At 40.1% G+C, this 22,096-nt stretch overlaps 1 protein-coding gene across 1 annotated transcript in view; it reads right to left on the bottom strand.

The window, feature by feature from the left end:
• GALNTL6 (polypeptide N-acetylgalactosaminyltransferase like 6) overlaps positions 1-22,096 on the bottom strand; it is a 1,222,618-nt gene that overhangs the window by 103,524 nt on the left and 1,096,998 nt on the right. Inside the window, exon 8 of the mRNA XM_023226155.2 lies at positions 7,435-7,542. Within this exon, the coding sequence (XP_023081923.1) occupies positions 7,435-7,542 (108 nt within the window). The remainder of the gene's footprint in view (positions 1-7,434; positions 7,543-22,096) is intronic.

A 22,096-nucleotide genomic window follows, 5' to 3' on the forward strand; every position in this document is an offset into this window, starting at 1 on the left:
AAATAATGTTGTCCTTATCTCACGTATTTTTTTCATGATACTTGCAAACAGCAAGAGACTGTACCTGCCAGCAATTTGCTATTTTACTTTCCTTTTTAGTGTCTATGTTTGATATGAAAAAAATCCATGCTTTACCTCCATATTGTTTAAAATTTTTAAAAGCAACATGGGATTCTATTGTTATTTGTTAAACTAACAAAATATATAGTATAGATAGTTTAAAAAATTCTGATGCCACTGGGTTAGGAATTAAGGTAGTAGATGAGGGTTGAGTGGCGAATAAATTTGTGTTTCATATTTTCTCATTTCTTCTTGGCTGACACAATGGTTTCCCTTGGCCTTATTTCTTTCATGTGTAACACAAGCAGGAAATGCCCAGTGTTTAAAAAGGAGATAGGACTGAAGGGTGAGTGAGTGCTCTATAGCATTGTCTACCAGAAACTCATCCCCTGTGCAGGAGATGCCCCAAGGTGAGGTGACATTACATCACAAAGGGTGGCTTGGTCTAACTGGCTAGGCCCAATGCTGTTTGCTTAGGACACATAGCATGCTGTGTGCATTTCTGCCTGGTATATACTTGATAAATATTTATTAATAGGATTTATCTAGCCTGAGACTTCCTTGAGGTTAGAGATGACATTTATCTTTATAGCATGCAATGAACTCACGGTATTTAATGATTTATTGAATCATTATTGTCACATTAATTTATGATTGGCTTTTAGAGAGGATATCAATCATGGAGAGTAATAAAACATTATTTATGGAAGATGCCTTAATTTTTAAAATAAAAAGCCCCTTCTAAGTAAAAGGTATTATGCTTTATGTTGTTTTGTTTTATTTTTGATACAGGGTCTCACATTGTCACCCAGGCTGGAGGGCAGTGGCTTGATCATAGCTCACTGCAGCCTTGACTTCCTGGGCTCAAGCAATCCTCCCACCTCCGCCTCCCAGGTAGCTGGGACTACAGGCACATGCCACCATACCCAGGTAACTTTAAAAAAAAACTATTTTTGGTGGGGTGGGCCTTGCTATGTTGCCCAGCCTGTTCTCAAGTTCCTGACTTCAAGTGATCCTCCTGCATCAGCCTCTTGAGGCACTGGGATTACAGGCATGAGCCACTATGCCTGTCCTGAGGTATTATATGTTAAACTGTGGCCAAGTCAGGAGAGAAGCAAACATAATTTCAGCATGTGAATCATCTTTAGTTTTGAGCAAAAGTATTAGACAGCCTTATTGCCCTTTAGGTTATATTGTGCAGAAGAATTAGAGAAAGTTACTGTTTTCAGAAGAACTGCCTCTGCAACAAAGTCCTAGCCATTTAGGAGGGCTGAGTCTTGAGGGAAGATCCATCATTTCCTGCTTTTTGGGAGAAAACCCATGATAGGCCGCCATGCCCCTGAACTCAATGATGGTTTCAAATAAAGCATCTGAACCCTGCAGTATTAAGAGCAGGAGAGAGAAGTGCTACTGCTGTTGGTGTCCGAGGTTATCGTGCTACAAGCTCTTATTTGCTGGGCAGCTCTGAGAGAGTACAGTAATTTCCAGTCATCGGGAGAGAAAGGTCAATTTGAGGGAGTATAGATTTCCCATTCATCACCATACCTTCTAACCTTGTTGGTGATTTTATTTTCAGATATCAAACTAGTCATTTTGGTTTTGTTGATGCTTTTCCTCGGTTGATATATTTTTCTGACATAAACAAGGGTGAGCTGCATTTGCCCGACATTGTGCTCTTTTATTTCAGCTATTTCAGATGGGAAAGCTGACACCATGGTGAACAATGAAGAAGCATTTATTAATCGACTTGGGGTGGTCTGGCTTTTACATTGAAGCCCTCCTCATTCCCCTCCTCCTCCTTTTCTCTATGCCTCCAACCTCCATCGTTTTCAAGAGTCTGAGATAATCTGTGGAATCAGCAGAGCTGGATGTCACCAGGGAGATGGCACAGAAAGGAAGGAAGGCATCTTGGGAAGTATATGAAGAAGTCATTTCACAGCTGACAGAAGCACAACCACCATTCTCACTCAGACCTCAGACTTAGAACTTTGTGCCTGTGAAGTATAATATCCATAGGAAATCGTCAGTGGTCATTACACTTTGCCAAGAAACCCTAGGTAAATGCATAAAGTCAAAAACACTTGTAACTTGTATGTAGATTAGCCTATTGGGTCATTAATCATAATTTGTTAATATCAAATATATATCACTATATATATAAAATAATGCTATATGCTATATAGGGCATATATTTTTCTTTTGTTAAATCGTAATCTCAATTATAATATGACAGTCTATTAAAAAACAGTTTCCAAATAAGTGGACTATATAAGATACAGATTTCATTCCATAATAAGCTTTATTATTTTCATTTAACCCTTTTCTCATCCTCATGATATTCTGGCTTTGGAATATATGGATTACTGCTGCATGGTGTGGATTCTATGTTACTGTCAAGGCCATTTATTAAGAGGAGTTGAGATCTGTGTTTGACTTGTTCGTCACTTGGACTTCCAGGGCCTAGCACAGTGACTGGCACAGTAAGCATTATTTTTTTTTTTCAGAAGTAAACATTTATTTGCCAAAGAAAATCTGTCAAAAGTTTTGTGTGCTCTCAGAATTCTGGATGGAAAATCTGTGGGTATCTCCCCAGATCTGGCTGACACAGACTGTCCCAGGCTGTCACTTAACCTTATCTAAAACCAATCTCAGTCTCTTACCCCTTTCCTCTTCCTCCCTTCCCTGTTTTTGTTTTTTTGTTTTTTTTTTTTTGAGACGGAGTCTCGCTCTGTCGCCCAGGCTGGAGTGCAGTGGCGCGATCTCCGCTCACGGCAAGCTCCACCACCTCCCGGGTTCATGCCATTCTCCTGCCTCAGCCTGCCTAGAAGCGATCTCAGCTCACTGCAAGCTCCAGTCTATCTCAAGCACTCTAGGAGGAACATAATGGTGAGGAGCATGAACCTCGACCAGACAGACCTCAGTTCATAGCCCCAGCTCTACTCCTTTACCATTTAACCTCTATCCCTTTCGCTCTAAGTTAACATTTTCAGGACCTGGGAAACAGCCTGTATAATTTGGCTTTTATGAGATTTGACTTCAGTTTTAGCTCCTATCCTGAAACTAGAAAAAAATGTAGTCTCCCATGTTCTTGAATGGTTCTTATAGTTCTCCTTGAAGAGGTCCTTCATATCCCTTTTAAGTTGGATTCCTAGGTATTTTTATTCTCTTTGTAGCAATTGTGAATGGGAGTTCACTCATAATTTGGCTCTCTGTCTGTTATTGGTGTATAAGGATGCTTGTGATTTTTGTACATTGATTTTGTATCCTGAGACTTTGCTGAAGTTGCTTATCAGCTTAAGGAGATTTTGGGCTGAGACGATGGGGCTTTCTAAACATACAATCATGTTATCTGCAAACAGAGACAATTTGATTTCCTCTTTTCCTATTTGAATACTCTTTATTTCTTTCTCTTGCCTGATTGTCCTGGCCAGAACTTCCAATACTATGTTGAATAGGAGTGGTGAGAGAGGGTATCCTTGTCGTGTGCTGGTTTTCAAAGGGAATGCTTTCAGTTTTTGCCCATTCAGGATGTTATTGCTGTGGGTTTGTCATAAATAGCTCTTATTATTTTGAGATACGTTCCATCGACACCTAGTTTATTGAGAGTTTTCAGAATGAAGGGGTGTTCAATTTTGTCGAAGGTCTTTTCTGCATCTATTGAGATAATCATGTGGTTTCTGTCATTGGTTCTGCTTATGTGATGGCTCACATAAAAACCTGTTGGAATGAAGAGAAGAATCTCTTCTTTGAGATTCTTCCACCTATTTGCCACTCAGCCTCCTCAGGCTGTGCAAAGCGACACTCAGTGGACCTTTGCTGAGGAGCTGCTCACACTTCTGTGATGAAGGATGGCCAGCGCCATCCCAAAGAAGGAATGATTGTCATCACAGTCCTACTGTCTTTCTAGTCTCCCTGCAACTCTAGACATGAGCATCCCTTCCCTCAAGGACTTGCTGTTTGTTCCTGGTGGCAAGACACCTCAATGGTGTCCCAGTATACTGACATTAGACCCTGAGCTGACTCAGTGAAACTGTCTAGGTTTATTAAAGACAAGTGAATATTCTGATTCCCAGATGAAGCTGAAGTGTACGTTACGGTGTCCTAGGTTTTTACATTTTGTGGGAAATGACAAAGTGATGTTTATTTTTGTTTTTGCCAAATAAGGGCACTAACAAAAACTTATTATTTGCATTCTATCTTTTTCAATGAAAAAAAAAAAGCTTATAGTTTCTGCATAAAAAGATGTTATTAAGTTGAACAGGTTTAGCTTTGGGATTATTCTTTTTCTTAGTTCACTGAGGCGGGGTGAACTGTTAGCCAGGAATTGGCTCTCATCATTAATACTGAGTTTGGAAACCACTGTTATATGAAACTTGTTAATTCAGCGGACATATTCTTGAAGGTCCTCTTTCAAGTTCTTTAATTTGAGAGGACTGAAGAAGGTCACAGCTATGGCGCTACTTCCTCCTCTTCCCTATACCTATACATATCCTTATGATACATTTAAGCAATTACTTGTCTTGTACTGTCCTCTAATGGTTTCACATATGGATATCTTGTCTCTTCCAACCAGATTCGAATGCCAGGTAAATAGAAGGTACTGAAGAACTAATTTTACAAATGCATTTCTATAGTATACACCAACCAGCAGGTTGTTTAGACATTTGCATGTCTCCGTGTGTGTTTAAATATTTTGGAAGTCTTTTGGAAGCATCAATGTGAAGAGTGCACATTTTTGAAGAATTAAATGAGCTTTGTAGAGTAAGAAAACAAGCCTTTGGAGTCAAGTCTCTACCTTCGTCTCCATTTCCTGATGAGGTTGCAAGATTAAAATACCAATTGAGTAGACGTGGCCCTGCATTTGAAGCATAGATAAAGTCTCTCCTCATTTTTGATGATATAGTAATAATGTAGTGTGTAGCAAGGTAGTTGAAGTGCTCCCACAAAATATCACAATTGTTTTTCATTTTAATGTACTTTTAACTTAAAAAAACCGTAAAATGTTCCTCAGAGTGACAGTCAAGCTTCAATATTTATGACTTTCTGATTGCTCTAGCGGTTTAGAAAAGGAAAAGAATAAAAATGAGCCCTGAAGTAAAATTTGGGTGGAAAAGATTAAAATTCAGAATTATGGACTTTTTTTCATTTAAATACGTATTCACTTTTTCCTGGAAGTTTTATGTGCCAACCCCAGTTTCTCTGTGTTTGACAATCCTTGAAATAGTACTTAATTTCTTTCTTGAAAATATATGAACAGTTTTATTTTTTGAAATAGGTCCCTTTGGATGAGCACAACATTCTTCCACAAGCTTTTACACTCTACTTTAGACTACAAACCAAGCACACACACCCATTGTCTTGTAAGTGAATGGTTCTTTTCAGAGCACAAGTAGGGGAGCATATGAGTGAATGAAAGTGGATACACGAGAAAGCATCATTATCTTTAGGATATTTTAAACTGCTATGATTTATTATATCTACTCGGTTGATTGGTGACATGTGCTCTAAATTGCTCCATCATTTACTTTCCTGTGAACTCTTGTTTTCTGATTCATATGTCTTAAATCTTATGACTAAATCAAACCATATTTCCTTACCCAAATGCAGTTCTTTAATTACTTTATAATTTTGTGACTGCTTTTTCCCTTCAAATAGTGTATTTTGACAGCTACTTAGAGGAATATGTTATTGGTGTCTAATTAAATTTTTAATTTAGTTAAGGAAAGGGGGAATATGACTACAGGTTGGCATCTGTAATCTGAAAATACAAAATACAAAATGCTCCAAAATCCAAAACTCTTTGAGTGCTAACATGGTGCCAAAAGTAGAAAATTCAACACATAAGTGCTAACACAAATTTGGTTTCATGCACAAAATTATTAAAAATATTGTATAAAATTACCTTCAGGCCATGTATATTAGGTGTATATGAAACATAAGTGAATTTTGTGTTTAGACTTGGGTCTCATCCCCAAGATATCTCATTATGTGTATGTAAATATCCCAAAATCTGGAAAAAAATCTGAAAATCTGGAAAAAAATCTGAAAATCTGAAACACTCCTGGTCCTAAGCATTTCAGATAAGGGATACTCAGCCTGTATTTCCGTTCAAAGTGTGTGTAAGGTCATGTTATTACTAGGAACTCTACTGCTGTTACAGAATGTGGATGTGACTAAAGAAAAATGACAGTTGATGAATATTCTCAGAAAGGGAATAAGGAAGAACGACTCCCCCCACCCACGAAGATTTGCTGTAAAATTTTGTTATACTCATTAAAAAGTATTTAGGTTTTAGTAACAACTTACATCTCCAGCATTTTCCTCTCTTAGCTTTCCTGATTCATTAATTCTTCAAAAAATATCTGAGTGTTCCCTAAGCCTTGTTTTAGGTTCTGGGAGTACAGCAGTAACTAACACAGACCAAGCTCTACCCTTGTGTTACTGATACTCTAATGATTCCTGGTGAATTCGTTTATTTATTTTTACAAAAGCTTGTTATGTGAGCCTTATAGAAAAGATCCAATAGTTATATCTTGCAGCCTTATTAGTAAAAGAACCAAAATGAGTAATTCAGGATTTGATTTCTAGGGTAGCAGTGTGATAAAATACTCTTTTTCTAGATTTGGATTCTGAGCAGTAGCAGGTACATATTGTGGTGACAAAAACTGACCCATCCCTGAAGGAAAGCAGAGAAATTGTCAGGATTATTTGGAGACAGCATTGTGAGACTGTTTTCCTAAACATGCATAAAAATATTTAAATGGCAGAAGAGAACAGCATCTTTGCATCTGGTTTACAAGAAAGGTTTTATTCAAAACAATATTGGAAAAAAGTTTTAGACTGAGCCAATTTTGAAATATTGAGGATGGGGAGAAATTTGAGGCAGAGCTGGCCCTAGTTATAAAAGAGAAGGCAGAGTTTGGGCATCCACCTTTTCCCATCTCCCTTTACCCCTTTTTCCATCTGACTTATTACAGATCCTGCCACATTCCATGTAGGTGGAGAGAGCTGGCTGCCCCGGGTCTGCAGACCTACTCTGCTATTTGGCATTCATGTGAGCATGAACAACCACCTAGTTCAGACTTCATTTTCCCATCTACAAAATAAAGATAAGAACACAGACCTCAGAAGGTAATGGTGAATATTAAATATAATGTATGTGAAAATGCTTTGAAACAATTTGTAACAAGAAATAGCATAATGGTTAATACTTCTTTAAGCAATGGAAATAAGACTCAGAAGCACAGGAGCTCTCTATACAGGAGAGCTTTTCTCAGACTGTGCCTTAGATTACCTATGCCATGGGCAAGGCTGGTTACTCTGGTTACAGAAAGCCATATTGACCCCAGTCTGTTCTGATGCTGAGTTACTCACTCTTGCCAGGCTGGTCCCAGATGGAACTTTGTATGGAACGTACTTCCTGTAGATATGACCAACTCTGGAACACGGAACATCAAACATTTCTCCTCCACACATCCAAACCTGAAAAGGGAAAAATAGAAGAGAACAGTGAATTTCACACAAGAAAGGAATTATCAGTAGGACTCACAAACCATCTTAAAATCTCTAAAAGTCTTTAAATCAATAAGTTCTACTTATTATAAATGGCTAACAAAAAAGAAAACCATGTTTTTTAAAATCTAGATTCATAAAAGTTTAAAACCAAAATACAGCTGAGTGCAGTGGCTCATGCCTGTAATCCCAGTACTTTGGGAGGCCAAGGAGGGAGGATCACTTGAGCCCAGGAGGTCATGACCAGCCTGTGCAACATGACAAAACTTCATCTCTACAAAAAATACAACAATTAGCTGGATGTGGTGGTGTGCGCCTGCAGCCCCAGCTACTTGGGAGGCTGAGGTGGGAGAATGGCTTGCTGCAGTGACCTATGTTTGCACCACTGTACTTCAGCCTGGGCAACAGAGTGAGACCCTGTTTTAACAAAAAAAAAAAAAAAAACCCGAAACTAAAATAGTAGTTCAATAAAATCTTGTTTCTGTGGACAATATGTTGGCTTAAGAAAAATTCTAGCAAAATTTTGTTACAAATATTGTATTGAACCCACATTTCATACTTAGACATCTTATTTATGTATATATTTGTTTCAATAATCTTGTAAAAATCATTTGAAGAAATAACATTTGAAATTAAAATGCTAATTTAAAAATTTAACATATAAAAAGCAAAATTTTAAAAATAGGTGAATGCTTTAAAGAACACAAGCATATGCATAAGTTTTAAGTTGCATTCTGAAACTTGCAGCAGTGCTAACCTTAAAAATCAGAGTTGCATTCTCATTTCTCCCCCTCAACTGATCTTTTTCTTAGGTACAGAAAATAATCAGTTAAGATGCTGTACTTTCTTTTTTGTTTTTTTTTGAGATGGAGTTTCGCTCTTGTTGCCCAGGCTGCTGTGGAATGGCTCAATCTCGGCTCACTGCAACCTCTGTCTCCTGGGTTCAAGCAATTCTCTTGCCTCAACTGCCCAAGTAGCTGAGATTACAGGTGCCCACCACGATGCTCAGCTAATTTTTTGTATTTTTAGTAGAGGTGGGGTTTCACCATGTTGGCCAGGCTGGTCTTGAACTCCTGCCCTCAGGTGATCCGCCTGCCTCAATCTCCTAAAGTGTTGGGATTACAGGCGTGAGCCACCGCACCTGGCCCAAGATGCCGTACTTTTATATTTAGTAACAAAAGTCATGGTTATATTTTACCATGACTACCTTCTCAGACAGACACACACTTAATTGTGGTTTTATATAACAGACGATCTATTATAAAAGAACTAATTATCAAAACATAAATCCAGGATTCATATACGCTATAGTCTTAGCTATTTTTATTGTAAGATAAATGATTATAAAAAGAGATACTCTGATGGTTAATTTTATGACACAACTTGGCTGGACCACAGCGACCAGACATTTGGTCAAACACTATTCTGGATCTTTCTGTGAAGGTGTTTTTTGCATTCGATTAACATTTGAAATCAGTGGACTTTGAGTAAAGTGAATTACCTTCCATGATATGGATGGGCCTTATCCAGTTGGATGAAGGTGTTAATAGAACAAAGTCTGACCTCTACTGAGCAAGAAGGAATTCTGCCAGCAGAATCCCTGGGTCTCCAGCTTGCCCACCTACTCTGAAGATTGTGGACTTACCAAGCTTCCACACTCATGTGAGCCAATTCCTTAAAATTAATCTCTCTCTCCTCTTGGTTTTGTTTCTCTGGAGACCCCTGAGTAACACAGATACATATCTTGATTTGAAGTGTAATATTGAAAAAGGGAAAGAGAAATGCTTATGTTTTCCTTTATGTTTGCTTCCAATTTCTTTCACTAAGAGGAATGACACCCAAGTGAGAATGGTTGAACAAATAGTGATTAAGGTCAATGGAAGTCCAAGAAGGAAGAAATGCAATTATTAAAGCAACATTCAGTTGCTGTAATTGAGTTCAGGATTACTCATAGTATTAATTTCAACTTGATGGAATATTTATTAATGATTTGGATCAAGCCTTCAGAGATATGTGTGGGTGATATAAAGCTGGTAAGGGCAGTGGACAGTCTAAAGTAAATTATGAACATCTGGAAAGATCTCCACAGGATGGAGCTATGTAACATTGAACATAAAAAGGCAACAACAAACACCTGTCCCAGGATCTTAAGAAATCAACTCTTCCACACATCACTACTATGGAGAATTTAGAGACCAACGATACAGATCTATCTTCAGGCCTGAAGTCTTTTGCTAATTTCTGGATAAATGCTATTTATATTTCCTTCTAAAGGGAATTTTAAAGTGGAAAAGTGATGCGAACTCTGTCTTAAGAGAGGCAATTGAAAGAACTGAAGATGTGTCGTTCTGATAAGATAAAATTCAGAGATAGCCTTTTCAAATAACCTAATATTTGGAAGAGATGTTTTGTAGAGCCTTTAAGAGACAGAACCAGGATTAATCGCATATAGCTATAAGGGGGCAGATTTTAACCTAGTAGGAAGAAATTTCTAATAAAATGATTAAAGATCAAATGGACTTCCCGTATCACTAGATGTGTTGAAATCTGCAGCAGATGACACTGGAGATAAACATATGACTCGAATGGACATTTGATCTAGCTGATACTTTAAGGCAATTCTACAGCATGAGTTAGTATTTATGAATGGTTGTTATGCCCTTTTCATTAATTATTTCATGTAATGCTCACAATTCAATGACAGACTTTACTGTTTCCCCAATTATGAAGGTGGGAAAATGGCAGCCTAGAGACGCTGAGTAGCTTGTTCAAAGCCACATAACTGGCCACTTCCAGAACTGAGATTTGAAAACCTAGTGGTTTACCTTCAGTGCCCACATGTTTAATTGATGTTGCATCTACAGATTATGCAAACTCTTTCTGTAAAGGGCCAGATAATAACTACTTTTGCCTTTGTAGGTCATATGGTATCTTTTGCAACTCCTCAAATCTGCTAACAAATAGGCATAGTGTAATTTCAGTTAAACCCTGCTTACAAAAACTGGCAGTGGGCTATTGTTTGCTGGCTCTTGTTCTATAGAGTAAGGAGTCCTTTCAAACACTGAAATTCAGTGATTCTAAGATAATGTATGTGGGAGATTACAGTTTCCAAAATTAGACACCACAATATCTTCCACTGCACATACCCCTCTGCAATGTGACCTTGGTAACCAATTTCCCACTAGGGGATCAGTCTATGTCTCCTCTCTTTGAATTAGGGTGGGCTTATGAATTCTTAGACCAGTAGAGTACAACGGAAGTGGTTGAAGATAGGTCATAAAAGGCCTCATAACCTGTCCTCTGGGGCATTTGTTTTTGAAACTCTGGGCTTCCATGTGAGAAATTTGACTCTGAGGAATTCCACAATTGACCATTGTGAAAAAGTCCAAGCACCTGAGATGTCATGCACTGGGTAAATACCTTTACTTAGGGTTTTATCTGCTGGCCAACATTAGCTGCCAGCCCTGTGAATAAAGACGCCTCTACGTGATTCCAGCCCCTTGCTGTTGAATCATCCTCCTGAGACTCCATATGCCACAGAGTGGAAACAAGCTATCTCTTCTGTGCCTTTTTTTGAATTTGCGGCCCACAAAATCCAAAAGCTTAATAAAACAGTTGCTTTATGGTATTAGGCTTTGTTATGCAGCAGTAATTGGAACTACATATTTCTAAATCCATGATAAAGGTGAATTACTAGCACTGATAACCAAAGTTTATGGATCACTGATAGTTTTCATCTTATTCAATTGTACGGGATACAGAGCTAGGACTCAGCAATTTCCATGCTCACTTCCTCCTGGGCACACAGCCAAGTTATAATTCCCAGCTCCTTTGTATTTAGATGTGACTATGTAACTGTTTCTTGCCAGTGGAATGCAAATGGAAGTGATGTGCATCACCTCTGGGCGAAATAAATCACTAGTGGACTTCTTTCTCTACCTTATTTATAATATATTTTTCCCTCAGAGCCTGAGTAACTGCAGAAGATACAGAGGATTCTGAGGCCCTAGCAGATGGTAGAATCATTAAATGGATGGTCTGGGGTGAAGAATTACTCGTGCCTCCTCCTCCAAATTGTGAGACAAGCAATAGAAAATTCTTATTAATGTTAAATTACCAAGATTTTGGATTTATTGTAGACGTTGTTCCACCCTAATGAATAGTCATTTTTTTTCTCAGCCTCTTCTGATATTTTTAATCAAATGTAGTGACTGTAATTATTTGGGAGATTACTTTAATTCTTATTCCTGCATTTTAAAGAGGTAGAATTTAAAAGTAATTCGACAACAGGTGATGGGGTGGAAAATGGGAGGGAGGAGAATGTTGGATAGTCCAGTGTATAATCAAATAACAGTTCTTATTGGTCAAAGATAAGCAAATGTCAAGGCAAAGAAACTTTCTTATCATCTGCAGCTGGGAGATAGGAATTTGTTGGCACAGCCTTTTATTTTTCACAAAAAAGTGACAATATTGATTAGCTTCTGGAGGTGGCCAATCTTTCCTGCAGGATTAGGAGATGGTGATAAGTGAGGACAAGATGTGGGGTCAAGGTCTGGAGCAAGGCCCTACATTTTCTGGCCTTAACCTATTCTTCACTTCATGTGATCTTGTAAAATACTTACAAAGTGAGCACAAGTGAACTAAATGCTTCTTAAGAGAGTATTTGCAGAATGAAAACTGCCACAATAGAAAGTTCAATAAATCGTTATTGCTTTCTGTTATGGATTGAATGTTTGTATCCACGCACCCTATCAAACTCATATGTTGAAATTTTAACCTCCAGTGTGGTGGTATTCGGAGGTGGGGTCCTGGGAGCTGATTAGGTTATGAGGGTAGAGTTCTCAAGAATAGAATTAGTGGACTAGTAAAGGAGACCCCAGAGAACACTCTCACTGTCTTTCTACCATGTGAAGATCCAATGAGTAGTTGGCAGTCTGCAACCTGGTAGAGAGCCCTCTCCAGAACCCAAGAATGCTGGCACTCTGATATCAGACTTGTAGCATCCACAACAGTGAGAAATAAATTTTTGTTATTAATAAGCCACTCAGTCTACAGCACTTTGCTATAGCAGCTCAAATGGGTAAGTAAGACTCTTTCCTTTTTAAGATACAGCAAAACAACCTAATAGACACACAGTAATAAAATTTCAACTAATTATTCTCAGAGGGTCACTCTAACACAGTGTTTACAGATGTATGTGCATAACAGATGACCACATCCTTAGTTGTTTAAAACAACAGACATTTACTGTATCACAGTTCTGTAGCTCAGGAGTCCATGAGGGCTCAACAAGGTTCTCCACCAAGGGTCTCACAAGGCTGAAGTCTAGGTGTCTGCTGGGTGGAGCTCTTACCTGGAGCCTCAGGGGAAGAATCTGCTTTCAAGCTTATTTATGTTATTGCCAGAATTCACTTTGCAATTGTGGGACTGAGTTCCCCATTTTCTTGATGGCTGTTGACTGGGGACCATTCTCAGCTTACTGACACCATTTTTAGTTCCTTGCCTCACAGACCTTCTGTCCCAGCAGTGGTTAAACTCATGTGATTAGATGAGGCCTACCATGATCACCTCGTCTTCTTAAAGTGAACTGATTGATAACCTTAATTACATTTGTCAAATCTCTTTTACCATGTAATGTTGACATATTCATGTGAGTAAACCAAGGAAGAGGGTCATCTTAGAGTTCTGTCTACCACCGTTTCCAAGGAATCAAAATCCATGTCTTCTATCGATAACCTCATCCTGGTTCTTAAAATTCTTCCCCTCAGAAGTTTCTCTGTGTAGTTAAGTCAAATTCAAGAAACTCCTGGGCAGACATTTTAAATTCTAAATTCAGTGTTGAGAAAACAATAGACTCCTAGGATTTATCTTTTTCCCTACATACTGCCCCTGTGATCACTTAAAAAAAAAAAAAAAAAAAAAAAAAAAAAAAAAAAAAAGCAGGGCGCAACGGCTCATGCCCGTAATCCCAGCACGTTGGGAGGTCAGGAGACACAGACCATCTAACATGGTGAAACCCCGTCTCTAATAAAAATACAAACAAATTAGCCAGGTTTGGTGGCGGGGACCTGCAGTCCCAGCTACTCGGGAGGCTGAGGCAGGAGAATGGCATGAACCCGGGAGGCAGAGCTTGCTGTGAGCGGAGATCGCACCACTGCACTCTAGCCTGGGCGACAGAGTGAAACTCTGTCTCGAAAAAAAAACCAAAAAAAAAACCATATCTGAGCATACCATTCCTCTCTCAAAATCCTTCAGTGGTTTTCTATTGCTCTTAGGGCAAAGTTACAACTCTTCCATAAAGATTCCAAGACCTTGCAGGATCTGGCCTTTGCCTATTTATCTCTCAGTCACTACCCTCCCACTCCCCTGGTCAGAGCTACTTTTAATTCCTTAGGAAGGGTCAGGTTTCCCTCCTCAGAGCTTGCTGCCATCAGTTGTTTTCTCCAAAGAAATTTCTCCCACCTTCTCCTCTTCCCTTTCCTTCTTTCCTATTCCTTGTCTTCTCTTTATTTTCCAGATTTCAGCTTAACTCACACTGAGGCCCCAGATTTGGTTGGGATTCCCTGTTTCATGCTCTTACTCTATCCTGTGCTTCTCATTCACATACTTCGTTAAGTGAACAAATACGTAGTGAGCACTCACTAGCCAGGCATCCGTCACCACACTGAAGCTCTAATGTGTGACCCACTTAAAGGTTTGAGGACATGGAGCCTTCTTTCAACTGGAGACAGTATTGCCCGGAAGTGCGGGAATCCTCAGTCCTTGATAGTCTTGGGATAAAGGTTTTGGCCAGTTCAAAGACAGCAGAAAGCTTTACTTGAAGGGAAAAAGGGAGCAGAGAGTTTATTTAAAGGGACAGGACACTCTGAAAGATGAGGCAGAGCGGGCTGCTGAAAGAGAATGGGCCAGGCACACCCCGAGAGTTCTGCATTGGATTTTTATGATGTTGGATTTTTTCTTGAAGTTTTCACCTCTGTCTTAAGTCATCACCTTTTTTCTTTGTGTAGTTTTCCCGCTTCTGCCTTAAGTCCCTGATCTTTCTCTGCCTAGTTCCCACCCCAGGCTTGTGGGACCCTCCCTGGTATGGTTTTGCTCTGTCCCCACACAAATCTCATCTTGAATTCCCAGGTGTTGTGTGATGGACCCGGTGGGAGGTAATTGAATCATGGGGGCAGGTCTTTCCTGTGCTGTTCTTGTGGTAGTGAGTAAGCCTCATGCGATCTGATGGTTACTGTAAGGGGGGAGTTTTCCTGCACAAGCTCTTTTTGCCTGCTGCCATTCAAGTAAGATGTGACTTGCTCCTCCTTGCCTTCCGCCATGATAGTGAGGCCTCCCTAGCCATGTGGAACCGTAAATTCATTTAAACCTCTTTCTTTTGTAACTTGCCCAGTCTTGAGTATGTCTTTATCAGCAGTGTGAAAACAGACGAATATACTCCCCTTGGTGTGCATGCATGAGGCAGTGTTGGATACTAAGTCTACCTAGTGGCTGCATTGTTCATTAGCACCATCCCAGGACGGTTGTATAGAGGTCAGATCTATACTTACTGTACCTGCATATTTCTTAGGAATGTCTTTGCCCTCTGATACCGTTTCCTGTGCCCCCACCCAAATCTCATCCTGAATTGTAGCTCCCACAATTCCCAAGTGTAGTGGTAGTGAGAGGTGACAACATGCTAGCAGCCCTCCCTCTGGGCACGTCCTTGGCCTCAGTGTCCACTCTGGCAGTGCTTGAGGAGCCCTTCAGACCACCACAGTACTGTGGGAGCCCCTCTCTGGGCTGGCCAAGGCCGGAGCTGGTTACCTCTGCTTGCCGGGAGGTGTGGAGGGAGAGGCGTGGGTGGGAAATGGGGCTGGCACAGTGCTCGCAGGCCAACGCTAGTTCTGGGTGGGCATGGGCTCAGCAGGCCCCACACTCGGAGCTGCCCACAGATGCTGCTGCCCAGGGCAGCGAGAGGCTTAGCACCCGGGCCAGCAGCTGCAGAGGGTGTGCCGAGTCCCCCAGTAGTGCCAGCCTCCCAGCGCTGTGCTTGAATTCTTGCCTGGCCTCAGGTGCCTCCCTGTGGGGCAGGGCTCGGGACCTGCAGCCCACCATGCCCAAGTCTCCCCCACCAGCCTTAGGCTCCTGCACTGCCGGAGCCTCCCTAATGAGCACTGCCACCTGCGCTGCCGTTCCCAGTCCCATTGACCCCCCAAGGCCTGAAGAGTGCAGGCAGGCAGCTCCAGACTGGTGGGCAGCTCCACCTGCAGCCCTGGTGTGGGATCCATTAGGTGAAGCCAGCTCCCTGGGCTCCTGAGTCTAGTAGGGACTTGGAGAATCTTTATGTCTAGCTAAGGGATTGTAAATACACCAATCAGCACCCTGTGTCTAGCTCAAGGTTTGTTAATAAACCAATCAGTACTCTGTATCTAGCTAACCTAGTGGGGTCTTGGAGAACTTTTCTGTCTAGCACTCTGTGTCTAGCTAAAGGATTGTAAACACACCAATCAGCACTCTGTCAAAATGGACCAATCGGCTCTCTGTAAAATGGACCAACCAGCTCTCTGTAAAATGGACTAATCAGCAGAATGTGGGTGGGGTCAGATAAGGGAATAAAAGCAGGCTGCCCAGCCAGCAGTGGCAACCTACCAGGGTGCTGTTCTCTGCTGTAGAAGGTTTGTTCTTTTGCTCTTTACAATAAATCTTGCTGCTGCTCACTTTTTGGGTCAAGGCTGCTTTTATGAGCTGTAAGAGTCACCGTGAAGGTCTGCAGCTTCACTCTTGAAGCCAGCGAGACCACAAACCCATCAGAAGAAAGAAACTGCAGGCAAATCTGAACATCTGAAGGAACAAGCTCCGGACACACCACATTTAAGAACTGCAGCACTCACTGCGAGGGTCCACGGCTTTCTTCTTGAAGTCAGCGAGACCAAGAACCTACCAATTCCAGACACAGTAGGGACCCAGTGGGAGGTAACTGAATCATGGGGTTGGGTCTTTCCAGTGTTGTTCTCATGATCGTGAATAAGTCTTATGAGAGCTGATGGTTTTATAAGGAGGGATTCCCTTGCACAAGTTCTCTCTTCCCTGGCACCATGTAAGATGTGACTTGCTCCCTCTTGCTTTCTGCCATGGTCCTGAGACCTTCCCAGTCATGTAGAACTGTAAGTCCATTAGACCTCTTTATTTTGTAAATTGCCCAGTCTTGGGTATGTCTTTATCAGCAGTGTAAAAACAGACCAATAAACCCTCATCCCCTCCTTGTGAGCATGCACCTAGTTACATCCTGACAGATGAACTGCAAAGAGACGATTACTGGGTATCTTAAGGAGCGGACCTTCCCGCATAGATATTTCTCCTCCTCTCTGTTTATAACTAGTCTACTTGTTTCCGGTGATCTCTGAGGTGTTAGGTTTTTCCAGACCTCCATTTCCTCAGGGGCTCCCCATCCTGCTCATGTTTAGCTATCTGCCTACTCGAACAATAGCACTTAGGATAACTGCAATGAAGTGATTTCTTTGAGTGCTCCTGTATGATTTGCTTAGCATCTGCCTTCCCTCACCAGACTATAAATTCCATGACTTTTTTTTTCACTGCTCTATCTCCACCTACTATTGAAGAGTTCAGCACATAGAAGACAATAAATAATTGTGAAGTAGGTGAGCACAGTGGCTTCTTCCTTCAATTATACTTAGTGCTCCTACTTATGTGGAAGCCCCTAAGGCTTTTCTAATTTAGTGTAGCTTTACACAACCTCAGGGCCCCCTTACTTTTACTATAGCACACTGCTTCCACTATCTCTGATCTTAAGAGTTGTTTTTGTCTCTATCTACTGGATATCACTATGCACAATTTTTTTTTTCTTTGTCTTCCAATAACTGCACATTTCAGTAGGAGCATTCACATTCTGATACAGTAGATGGCTTAGGTATTAGCGTGGGAACATGATTCATTGGGAAAGCACACTAATGTGGCAGATATCAAATTCTATATTTGTTCTGAAAGATATGGATTATATTTTTAAAAGACATTTTTTGTAGTATGATGTGATGATAGTCTAAGAAAATTGGTAGGCCTTATGTATTAGTCCATTTTCATGCTGCTGATAAAGACATACCTGAAACTGGGAAGAAAAGGAGGTTTAATTGGACTTACAGATACACATAGCTGAGTAGGCCTCAGAATCATGACAGGAGGTGAAAGGCACATTTTACATGGTGGTGGCAAGAGAAAAAGGAAGAAGCAAAAGTGGAAACCCCTGATAAACCCATCAGATCTAGTGAGACTTATTCACTATCGTGAGAATAACCTGGGAAAGACCAGCCCCCATGATTCAATTACCTCCCCCTGCGTTCCTCCCACAACATATGAGAATGCTGGGAGATACAATTGAAGTTGAGATTTGGTTGGGGACACAGTCAAACCATATCGCCATACTTTAGTATTTAACTCTTAGAGAAATATTTTACATTTGCAAATAATGTGTCTTCTTTTGATAGCATAAATATTTTGAAGAAATGTTATTTTACCTATGAATGAATACATGCATTTTTTCTTTGCTTTTTTTTTTTTTTTTTTGAGACAGGGTCTTGCTCTGTTGCCGAGGCTGGAGTGCAGTGGGCAATCATGGCTCACTGCAACCTCTGCTTCCAAGGTTAAAGCAATTCTCCTGTCTCAGGTTCCTGAATAGTTGGGATTATAGAGGCCCACCGCCACACCCAGTTAATCTTTGTATTTTTAGTAGAGACAGGTTTTACCATGTTGGCTAGGCTGGTCTTGAACTCCTGACCTCAAGTCATCCACCTGCCTTGGCTTCCCAAAGTGCTGGGATTATAGGCATGAGCCACTGTGCCTGGGCTGGCATTTTTTCTTTTATCATAATGTAGTTCAAATTGATGGAATAATTAAATGTCTTATTTTTAAAACAATTTTCAGTATCAGTCACAACCTGAAATTTGGACATAGAGAATGTTAAATTCAATAGAATCATACAATTATCCTGGTTACATGAACTATCAAATTAGTTTCAGTAAGAAACTGGTTATAAGGAGGATAACAAGGGAGCATTATGATCAGGTATAAGATGAAGCATAATATGCTTTATGGAAATTATAATTCAAATACTCAAAAAAGTATTTATTAAAAGCATTCAGGCTGGATGTGGTGGCTCAAGCCTGTAATCCCAGCACTTTAGGAAGCCAAGGCGGGCAGATCATGAGGTCAGGAGATCTAGATCATCCTGGCTAATATGGTGAAACCCCATCTCTACTAAAAATACAAAAAAATTAGCCAGTCGTGGTGGTGGGCTTCTGTAGTCCCAGCTACTCAGGAGGCTGATGTAGGAGAATGGTGTGAACTCGGGAGGCGGAGCTTGCAGTGAGCTGAGATCGCACCACTGCACTTCAATCTGGGCAACAGAGCAAGACTCCATCTCAAAAAAAAAAAAAAAAAAATTCAGCTCCAAAATTGACTTTCTCTCTAATCTTCTTTCCTACGATTCTTTACTTCCCTCCTTCTGCCCAAGCTATTCTGGCTTCTTTTCTGTTCCTCCTACAAGCCACGTACTCTGTCACCCTAGGGCTTTAATCTTGGCTGTTTCTTCTGCCTGGAATTGTCTTCTTGCAGAACTCCACATGGCTAATTCCCTCATCTCCTTCAAGTCGTAACTCCAAATCCTTTTGGTTCATCCTACACTCTGAGTATGCATCACCCTTTTCTGCCTGTGTTCTCACACCTTCTAACTTAGTAGATACCTTACTTATTTATTATATTCATTAAGTGATGTATCCTAGGCACCTATAACAGTGCCTGACACATGGTACTTTGTAGGTATTTGTTGACTGACGGAATGAATGAGTTATTGGTTTATTAATATAAAGTGAGGTTAATTCCAGACAACTGAGTTACTTAGTGATAACTCACTCTGCAGCTAGCTGCCATTAAAAAAAACAGCTACGACCATAGTACATTCAAATGTAAATTTCAAGGGAATAAGCTTTTTTGAGCTTATTTTCATTCACAAGTAGTTTATTATAAATTAATGAGTGATGTTAAAAATGCAGCACTCTCTATATAAATAAATAATTAAATTTCTAGGACCAGAAAATAACTTTCTAATTGTATGGTATGGCTTAGGCAGGGTAAGGTTGAAAAAATTCTTAAGACTAGACAGTCAAGCGCTTTACTATCTATCTACAAATTAAAATATTGTTAACCTGAAAAGCTTTGGGATATGGATTTTGAAAAGGGTTATGTCTATCATTAAACTACTTTTCTGGGCTAGATGTAATTAAAAACTACACTTTTTGGATCTAAAAAGGGTAACTTTGGGAAGATACACTTCCCAGAAAGCATTGCTTTCCTCTATTCCTAGAAATCTGGATTTTGAAATTATTCTTTGAGATAGAAAAAAAGAACAACTTATTTTGACTTGTCCTGATCCCCGTTCTCTATTTGTTGATCCAATTAAATAAAAGTAGAAATTAGAAATGTGTTTGCAGTCTTCAATGAGAATATGATGGTTTTATTTCCAGGGGAAAATTCCCTAGTTTCTTGAGTTAACCTGCTTAGGATTTTTTTATAAGTCAGAAATGCTCTATTGTGTCAGTATAAAAAATGTGGTCAATCTTGCATTTAATGAGCTTCTAGAGGTCTGAGTGGTAGCAGAAGAGCTTCAGAGGTTACATTGTTCACGCGATCACTACTTTTAAGAAAGTGTTAATTTCTACAATAACATTAAGCAGCCTTAAAAGCAGTGATTTGGGGGTGGGGAATGGAACTTAGATGTATCACTTAATGTTTATTCAAAACTTTAAGTCTTGGGGAGAAAAACCTGGATTTGAACATCTGAAGAGTGCTTCTTTAGGTAAAATGTAATTAAGGACCTAACCTGTCATTTCCCTTAATTCATTATTCTTCAGCTTAGAATTTACATCAGAGGCAAAGCACCTGCTTTTTACCATATTTCCATGTGTCTCCAGAATTTGAGTTTATTGCTTAGATTTTCTGGATTCACCATCTGCCAAAAATATAATCAAAGTTTTAAAAAACATTTTTAAAAAACTGACTTTCTGAAATGGAGCAGAAACTTCCTTCTTTTACAGAAATATTCAAACAGGATTTTCCTTTGCCCCTCACTTGGACTGTCAATCTTGCCACATCTTGATGGCAGGGGTGGGAACATGACTCAGGCCAGGTGAGTTGAAGTCCTTCTCTGAGGTTTCATCATGCTGGCTGGAACTACCTCTCTGGTGGTGAAGCAGAAAATGAAAGCCTGAGAGCTTTCAGTGGCCATGCCTGAGGGGCAGGAGGAGAGTCCAGGAGAGGAAATGAAGCAGACACAGAGAGGCATGGTGGGGAGACATGCAGAGAAAAGGTCCTAGCAGCATTTGAGGTCCTCAGGCCAAGAGACTCATCCATTTTCCTGACTTTTGCACTGTTTCCGTGAGCTTCCTCCTGAATTCTTCCTTTCTTCTAAGTTAAAATGTGGTGGGTTTCTGTCTTCTTGCAAGTCAAATAATCCACACTTAAAAACTCTTTTCATGAACAGTGAGGGTTTGGGCTTCTAGGAGGGCCAAGGGTGCACTTTAAGACAATCACTCAGTCAAATGCTACTCAAATGAACAGCATTGCAATAAATACTTCAAAGAATCAAAGAGATACTTAGTTTTACATTTTTTGTTAGTTTTTTTAAGCAATATTTGATATGAATATGTTTTCACCAAAATAAAAAATGTGAAGACTCTTAAGTGTTTATAATGGTGTTTGTAAATTATTTCTATCTCTAGGAAAAGTTGATAAACGTTCACAGTGTGGCACAGTGACCCCAGCTTCAATTGGGCAGGTTGCCACCAATTTCTGAGTCTCATTGTCATCTTCCATAAAGTTGGGGTAATGTATCTACTTCATAGGTGATTGTAAGGACCAAATTAAATAATACAGCATCTGGAGGAGGCACATTATAGGTGCTCAAGAATGGTGATTACACGATATAGTCTACCTAGTGGACAGCCAATTTTTCCGGTATGCTGGGGGGTTACATGAGGTGGTTGATGTGTATCCACATGTTGGTGTCCATGAGAGGAGTCAGGGCATATGATAACATGTAGGTCTGTGAATGTGTGTGTTGGGGGAAGGATGGCATTACATGTATTCTCAGCTGTTTGGAGAGGAAAACGGAGTGCTGGGTAACTTCTGTTGGCCTTAGGTGTTATAGGTTGCTGACCTTGATGTAGAATATAAAAATCAAACTTTATTTATTATTATTTTAAAATTATACTCTAAGTTCTAGGGTACATGTGCACAATGTGGAGGTTTTGTTACATATGTATACATGTGCCATGTTGGTGTGCTGCACCCATTAACTTGTCATTTAAATTAGGTATTTCTCCTAATGCTATCCCTCCCCAACCCTACGACAGGCCCCGGTGTGTGATGTTCCCCACCCTGTGTCCAAGTGTTCTCATTGTTCAGTTCCCACCTATGAGTGAGAACATGCGGTGTTTGGTTTTCTGTCCTTGCAATAGTTTGCTCAGAATGATGGTTT

Source organism: Piliocolobus tephrosceles, chromosome 3, assembly GCF_002776525.5.
Source record: "Piliocolobus tephrosceles isolate RC106 chromosome 3, ASM277652v3, whole genome shotgun sequence".
In the NCBI taxonomy this organism is placed as follows: domain Eukaryota; kingdom Metazoa; phylum Chordata; class Mammalia; order Primates; family Cercopithecidae; genus Piliocolobus; species Piliocolobus tephrosceles.